An 8494-nucleotide genomic window follows, 5' to 3' on the forward strand; every position below is an offset into this window, starting at 1 on the left:
TCAATAAGATGGGGGCGACCTTTGGGAGTCTTCGTGTACTTTTTTAAGAAAAAAAAAAATTGTGATCCTTCCTTTCGACAGTTTTTGTTCTGCACCTCCTAGATTTCCTCAGTTCTAAGTCCTTATATCTATTAATATTCAGGAAAACATTGTTTTGCTAGTCTATTTAGTTTGTACTAACAACAAATCACACATTACAAAAGCTAATCTCAAGGTTAAAGAATCACAATTTTTTATTCATATGCTATACATGAGCAATTTCCTTTATAATGACGATATCTGTTCAAGTAAATTGAAATATTAAATTTCTGTTGATCTCTCAGCATCCCTCGGGTGCTTGAGCTTCTTCGTTGTATCGCTAGCACTATCAGTGACATATTACACATACAAGAAAGGAGTGGCACCAAGCAACAACAATCAGAAAACCCCAAAAAAGGTAGCAACAGCAAAAATTAGAAACAACCCTCCACCCAAGTAGCCAACCTGAAAGGAAGATGAACCGACTTAGATATTAAATAAATAAATAAATAAATAACTAAAATACTTGAGGCCGTGTAACGTTATGAGGTATGGTTATGGCTTATACCAGTTTTTCAGAAATGTAGTTAGCAAGTAATGCTCCCCCTACTATAGCAATTGAGGTTGCAAGTAGGTGTCCACCAATGGCTCCACTAGCAACACCCCATGGAGACTGAACAGGCCAAGACATTATTAGCCAGGTTAACGCATTAAGCAAAATATATTACAGTCTTGGAATTTAAAAGGGTACCTGAGCAGCCCCAAGTGCAATTGTGGCAAGCATAGAACGATCTCCCCATTCCTAGGCAATTGCAGTTACCAAATTAAAATTCATGATATATATTTATATACACTACGGTGCTTATTAATCCACTTTTTAATAAATTAAATATGTATAATAAAATAATATACACGAGGTTAGTCAAGATAATAAATATTTCTGGGTTTTCAAAATAGGAAAAATATACTTTTTATAGGTTATAATGAAAAGCATTTCATGAAATTTGTACACCAAAGCCCTTCCATATCCCTTTTATATAGATAATAGATAATTAACCAATATTAAAGCTTGATTCTATATAGCTTTTGTTGATTCTATACATTAGTCCATCTACAAAAGGATTATTAAGAGACTATGCCTTCTTTACTTACAAAAGTGATTGTTGAAACAGAATTGATGAAATAATTAGAAGCAAAACTAAGAGATCATCGATATTGTAGAGATATTATGACATTATCTTTAATTCCAAGACTGATGAAAAATATAAGTGGAATTTCGAGGGAATAAAGATCATTTGCGACATACTGAGTAAGAGACTAAATTGTAATATTTGCACATTGCTTTTATAGATTTTGTTGTTTCACATTTGATTTCATTTATAAGTATCAAGGTGTCCTGTTGTTGAGTATAACAAGAGCAAAGGAGACTTACAGCAAAGAATACAAGGCTGAATGATTTCCAAATAACCTCAAATGGATTTGAAAGCCGTTTCGACACCTGAAGGACATATGGAAAGACATCAATGACAAGGAAACTGTACATACAAGTTAAACTGCCAATATGAAGAAAACACAACCAAGTAACCCTTGAATATATAACAATGCTGTTTCATATTATAAAACTTGGGCTGAGAAGTCCGTATCTCAATAAAGGCCCTGTAATTCAGATACATAGGATTCAAACCTTTTCTTTCACAAGCTCCTCTGCCTCAGCAAATTCATTAAGCTCGGAGTTACCATTACCACCGTTCTTAACCCCATTAGATGGAAGATCCCATGCATCTTTTATTGCTTTTAGGCCAAAAAACAAAAGAAGAGTTACTGCAGCATATTCTCCGATTGGCAAGGCTGCAGGTAAACCATAAAAAAATGAAAATCTGGCAGTAATTATAACAGCTAAGTGCTTCATTTTCCCTCACATAATTGGCAAAAAAGAAACTAGATTCAACTGAATTCAAGAGCATGATAGAAACTGCATATTTTGATTTTGAAACCAAAATTGAGCACCAATTACATAGAGACTTCAGATATTTCAATCTAATTTGAAAAACAAACAATGAAGATTGATATTTATTGGAGAAATAAATTGGAAACTCCAGCGTTGCAGAAAAGCAGATGGGCCACGATAGCATTCTATTAGGAGTGGTGACTTTTATAACTAATTTCCAAGCTGGCAAAGTGGTGTGTGCACAATTCTATTACAGGGGAGAGATGAGAGGGTATTTAGGGAGATGGGAGAGGTATTGAGGGGGCTTACTGAGATAGATGGAAATAGAATTCATGCTAGGAGTGTTTAGTCTCTTGAATACTCAACCAGACAGTTTATTATTTCATCGTTAATACATTCTGACTTCTGAGGATCACTCCTAGAACATAACAAGATATAAAAAATCTTCTCAGAATAAAAAATATCATATTTTACCACTTACTTGTCTGGAACTGAGCAGGCACTGACTGAAAGATTCGACCAATTACAACTGATAGGATTGTCATGAGTGCAAGAGCACCCATTGACCCCAATAGGACCTAATTAATATACAAAAGTTATGTTAAAATATATATAAAATTGTGCTCCAAAATAAATTAAATTAAACTAAGATGCACTGGTCCGTTGGAACTAAAATCTCAGTAGGTAAAGTCTCAATTCTCAACACGAGTATAGGGCAAGATCCCGAAATATTGTATGCTTTTTCAATATTATTTATTTATTTTCTTATAGACATCCTCTTTTAAGATTTCCAATTTGCAAAATTGTCAGATAAGTGATGATGCAACTCAGGTTACTACATCTACATGAATAGTTTAGGCAAGGATTGCATTAAAACACATCCGTTTGAGTAATATGTGTCTAAATTTATGCATGAATCTCTTATTTACAGTATGAAGACAACCAATCTATGAGCTAACCACTAGCAATTTAGAATGCTGATATTACAGTTGGCTATATATTAAATTAAAAATGGATCAAATTTTAGGACACTAGAGCGGCATAAGATGCTAAATTCCTGTTATTTGATACCAAAGTAGATAACAGAATAGAGAAAATCGAGGAATTTTCCAACTCAATAAATTTCATTACTATAAATCAGTTGAGTGTATAAGCAAGAATAATTAACAAACAAGAACACCATAAGATCATAATATAATTGATGATATCGTGTTGAAATACAATTTGTGATCGGAGAGTGGGAGTAGGTGTAACTAATATGATTGTGGAGAGAAGTAAGAAAACATACCAATCCCTTCTCATATTGCATTGCCAAGAGTGCAGCAATGAAGAATGTCTGACCAAAACATAGAAAACTAACTTCAGGTCCCGTAATATATCAATAACTTAAACATGATTAACTAAACCTATGTGATCTTTTTTTCTTAAATTATTACAAAACTCAACCCGAGATACAAAACACTCCAACTTCCATGTATCCAAGATTAGTTGCAGAAATCTCTATCAAATACTATAAAAAAATAAAAAATTAAAAGCCTTCTCATTTGATTCAACACATAATCATGTTTCTCAAATTATAATTCCAGTAGGATACTAATAACTAAGTTGATATCTTCTCAAAGCATCAATATTTTTGCTTATCCAGATAAATTGGAAAAGGATAAACAGTTAAGGTAGTCAGACAAATTATTTTGAGCACTGCAAAACCCTTGTCCCCAGCTAACAGCACGAGAGAATATGTTCTACTCCAACATATTTCATTGTCTTCTTTATTGAGGAACACACATGTTCACATTATGTTCCCACTAACAATATAAACCTTTACGGAAATGGCCATCGATAAACCGACTGAAGTGTATATATTGATATAAAAACTTAATTTTTACTAAATCGGTAGTTAAGCACCTAGCATATAATGATTTTCACAACATGAGAATCAAATGACGAAGTTAAGAGTTAAACTATAGGCAATAATAGTCATTACCTTGTCCCCAATCTCAGAAACAAATATTAATGTAAATGCAGCAGTGAATCCTGATTTTGAAATTGCTGCTAGAACTGACGCAGGTCCCCCTTTCAAAAAGGTTACTAGTGAAAATACAAGAGCACATCCAATCAATGCAAGAGCTATAAAGGTCGGATACCGGGCAATCCATTTAGGTGGTTTCACGCTGTCAAACCATAAGATATGATTTACATAAGAATTACAATAGGACCATGCAAGAATTGCAAGTACGATTAAAATGGCACTAGCATAATCTGCTACATGAATTGAAAACTTCAATTGTTGTTGTCTTCAAATATATTCCTACCTCTTTTTTCCGTTTTTGGGTTCGCAGGGAGACATGGGAACAAAAACAAAAAACTCAAGCTTAAACACAAAGAAGAGGATCATCAAAGAACGTTTGAAAAGAAACAACACAAACTGCCCAGAACCTAGCATGCAAGAGCAAACAATAGTCTACTCAAGGAACATTTGGTATCAGATGGGGGGTTAAGAATCTAGTACATGAAATGATTCACACCCACATTTACGGCAATACTAAGTACACGATAGGAGAATAAAAGAAACAAGAAAATAATGTTAGGGTCAGATTGATGATAAATAACATAATTGACAGGGAGGAAGAGAATGCAGTGGAGGATTTGGGTTTGTTGACCCAAAGCACATTTAACAAACTTGAGATTTTCTCTAAGGCTTGTTTTCTTCAGTAGGACATCAACATTAATATCACAATACCACCAATTTAAAGAAAGGTAGAAGCATAAATCAGTAAAATCATGGAATTACACACTCAATAATTTAATAATTTAGCAATATGTATGGGCATAGCAAGTTTGCATCAAACTCCCAAAGAAGTTCAGTTATCAAGGAGATAATATGGCAATATTAAAAGCAACCAATATGCCCAACAAACCAAAAGGTATATTCTGATAAGTTGCAAACACTACATAAAGGTCTGAGTGACCACAATTTTTTTGCATTGTGAAGTGAAATCAATCAAACGAGACTCACATTTTACGTGAACTTTTGTTAAGTGGACTTCCTTGAGGGACATTCTGGCCATCTATATCACTCCTACTTCCAAAATCTCTTGGTCCTATTCCAGTGTTGGATGTTTGAGCTCGAATTGTGCCACGGGCCAAACTCAATGTCGATTTCTGTCTGCATCTTGCTATATATAATTCAGGCATAATGTCACTTAGTATGATTGGTGGAGAAAAAAGAGAAAAAATATAAATATGAACAATTGAAGCTGTACAAAGCCAATGATTTCCCAATACAAGTGAAAGCATACACTCCACAAAATCTTAGCATCAATATCATATTACTTCAGGCGACATAGTTTTCCAATGAGTAACCCAATGTGTGTCAGTTTTGTTTTTGACCATTTGCACTTCTTATCCATATGCACAGAATCTTAGCAAATACCATAACAGTATCAACACAACTGAAACGACATACTATATGTCTATATCTATTCAAACAAATTCCAGTACTTTAAAAACTTTTGTATACTCCTCACAACAACTAACTGCAAAATATTCAACTATACCTACAAGCTAACGAAACAAAAGGAAAACCAATGAAATTTATTTATTGGATAAAAACATAACTTTCTGCTGAAATTTCAGCTATGTTGCCCAAGTAGATATAGTAACAGACTAGCAGTATATGACAGTGTTGTAAAGCAAACAGGTATGTGATAGCATAACATAACACAGTACGCTACCTTGTCAAACATATGTGGAGCAAGCTTCTTTGGTATGTTATTTGGGTTCGTGGTACGGGGTTCACTTAATAGTAATCGATGCATTATTCATTTAAGAAATTAAGATAAAATAAAATAAAGCCCAATATTATTGCTTTTTCTCTAAACCACCCTTTGTCACACACCCTCCATGGCAGCAGGCTCTTCCAGTGCAGCAGTCTCACTATTGACCATGGACCATCTAACTCTGCAATTTCAGAGGCAACCAATAGCATTCTGGTTCACTAAAGAATCACAAATCAAAACACGCAAACCGGTACGCAATACATGAGCAAATTGGAGAATTTATGTAACTATGAGGGGATATGATGAACAAAAGAAAACCTTCCACATAATTTTCACATAAAAAATAAATGAAGTTGCAGTGAACACAGAACAGTAACTCAAAGAATCCTGGGAAACAGATCACTTGATACGTTTGCAACAAGAAACATGGCGGAACAGGACACTCAAAGAGACACTAAAAATAGACAATAGGGTCCTTTCCTACTGATATACACTGAGACAGTGTCCTTCTTACTCCGACTCAGTGCAACCAAGCATATTTATTTACTATCATGTCCATCTATTTTGTGTCTATGAAATCTGCCAAGCGCCACCTCAACACTTCAGTATGAGAGGATTCATGGCCTATGACCATAGAAGAGTGGATCAGCAGCATCTCCGGCATTGCTGTCGCTCTTGTCACCATCTCAGCATGTTGCGCTAGCTGCAGTCACTGCTTTGCGGCTCGAGGCCGTCCTCTTTTTGTGTTGCCGCCAGTGGAGTGGCAGCAAAGGAATGGTTTTGAGTGAGTGATGAGTGAGTGCCGCTGTATAGAAAATTTCAAAACGACACCGTTTGACATCTACCTAGCAATGTACTGGCGTCACCGGAAATTTATTAAACAACAAAGGAAAAAAAGAATCCATACCCAGGCATACCAAAATTATCCACACCAAAACTGCCGCACCCGTGCTTTTTCAATCGAGGTCAAAACCCCAGTAGGGAGAAAGATATTAAAAAAGAAATAATAAATAAAACATAAAAGATTAAATGCGAACTAAGCCAAGAGCATAAATTCTGGGAAAAAGAACTCACATTGTGATAAGGTAGTGATTGTTGGCAGAGAAGGGCAGCATGGTAATGTGTCCACCACAGCCAACAAAGGAGGAGGTTTTCCCCTTGATACCATTGGTGCATGAGGACCTAACCCTTTCATTTTCTTTGTAGTATCCTGCAACTGCGCCTCTACAATTGCATTTTTCTGGTGTAATTGAGTTGTGGAGTTATGTTGCACGAAAGCTCAAAAGTTTCCAGAAAGTTTGAAACTGCTGACTTACCCAATTACCCTTTGCTTGTCGTGCAGAGTGCAGGCACTTGGCAGATGCTGAACAGAGACGAGGGACGAGGCGGAGGTAGAGACAGCCGAGGCACGGCGGAGCCAAGGCGGCCGGGATGACACAAACGGCGGAGGCACAGGAGCGGAGGAAGCAGATGCGAGCAAACACTGACGGTGCGGGGACGCGGCAGAGGAGCCGGCGAGGAGAGTGACGAGGGACGACCGGCGGTAACCGTGCTGTGAGCGAGAGAGGTGAGAGTGTCTGAGGGGGAATCTCTGTGAGGTGCGATGAGTGAGGTGAAGCTGTGAGTGTCTGAGTGAGTGAGATTGGGGATGGTTTTGGGTTTTTTTTTTTTTGGTTCGTCCTAAAACGGCTTTGTGTTGGGTTTTTTTCTTTTTTGTCTTGGCCCAATGCCAAACAACCCAAGTAACCCCGGGTCGGGTCGGAAAAACCAAAACCCTAACCTCATCCTCTAACACCCGTGCCCTCTCTTCGTCTCCCTCACTCTCAGTCTCATAGATTCCGTCAGCTACGCAGCCGTCACCACTGTCTGTCCACCATCGATCCCAAAGACTGCGTTGACACCCTTTCATCCTGTCCTTTTGCCTCAAAAAATCGATTTTAAAAGGAATTAAAAATTTGACCAAGTTAGGTTTTAAAATATCAGACGGATTACCGATTTTTATGAAATCTAACCAACTTAAATCAGTTCTGACGCAACTAAGATCCTATGAAGTGTGAAAAACCTGTAACCTAGCCATTTAGAGGTTGGTAATTGATTTTTCGATCCAAGTAGACGGATCGATCTAGTTTTTATGTTTTGGGTACATCAGAGGCTCTAAGGCCAAGAAAAAAAAAGGAAAAAGAGCAACTAACTACCACGAAAAATTTGAATCCCACAACAATCAACAAACAACATTAACTACACTTTTTTAGGGGGATTGTCAAACCATAAATGATGAGCATCCTCTTCCAGAATTAGATTAATCAAATCGTCAGCCATCTGATTCGCCTCTCTATAAGTATGCCTGATTTCTACCGTCTAGCTTTTTTCCAGTAATTGTGCAATCCATCTGAACATGCGTATAAGTTTAGGATTGGGTGAGTGAATTCCTAATAAGTTTCACCCCTTCTTTTGAATCAGATTCAAGAATTAATCTTCTGATTCTTTTGCTCCAAGCTACCTCTAACCCTTGTAACATAACTGCCACCTCCGACTCTCTTGCTATAGCATTTTCCATCTTAGTTGCAAATCCATATATCCACCCCCAACATTATTTCTCAAGACCGATGTAAAACCCTAAAAATTAACAAATAATTAATTAATAAATTTTATTTTATTTAAAAAAATTAAAAAATTAAATTTTATAATTTAGAAAAGTAAAAATAATTAAAATACGAATTTGAATACTAATTTTAAAATTTTTTGCCCG

At 36.3% G+C, this 8494-nt stretch overlaps 2 protein-coding genes across 3 annotated transcripts; both read right to left on the bottom strand.

The window, feature by feature from the left end:
- Positions 1–209: 209 nt before the first annotated feature.
- Positions 210–7204, bottom strand: LOC107477752 (protein PAM71-homolog, chloroplastic). 2 transcript variants are annotated; one of them, XM_016097824.3, is made up of 11 exons: positions 7062–7204; positions 6820–6969; positions 4983–5142; positions 3951–4137; positions 3255–3302; positions 2448–2544; positions 1703–1866; positions 1451–1516; positions 770–820; positions 587–691; positions 210–483 (listed from the first exon to the last, which is right to left on the bottom strand). In XM_016097824.3, the coding sequence occupies exons 2-11, from the start codon at positions 6938–6940 to the stop codon at positions 418–420; spliced, it is 1065 nt and encodes a 354-aa protein (XP_015953310.1). In that variant the 5' UTR covers positions 6941–6969; positions 7062–7204; the 3' UTR covers positions 210–417. The 2 variants fall into 2 exon arrangements, with proteins under 2 accessions (XP_015953310.1, XP_015953311.1); XM_016097825.3 differs by having other exon boundaries at positions 6820–6985; positions 7062–7187.
- LOC127745446 (uncharacterized) lies at positions 7058–8101 on the bottom strand. Its single transcript, XM_052258163.1, has 2 exons — positions 8012–8101; positions 7058–7667 (listed from the first exon to the last, which is right to left on the bottom strand). Exons 1-2 carry the CDS (start codon positions 8062–8064, stop codon positions 7058–7060), a joined length of 663 nt encoding a protein of 220 aa, XP_052114123.1. The 5' UTR covers positions 8065–8101.
- Positions 8102–8494: the final 393 nt, after the last annotated feature.

The sequence above is a fragment of the Arachis duranensis genome, chromosome 3 (genome assembly GCF_000817695.3).
Source record: "Arachis duranensis cultivar V14167 chromosome 3, aradu.V14167.gnm2.J7QH, whole genome shotgun sequence".
Lineage (NCBI taxonomy): Eukaryota > Viridiplantae > Streptophyta > Magnoliopsida > Fabales > Fabaceae > Arachis > Arachis duranensis.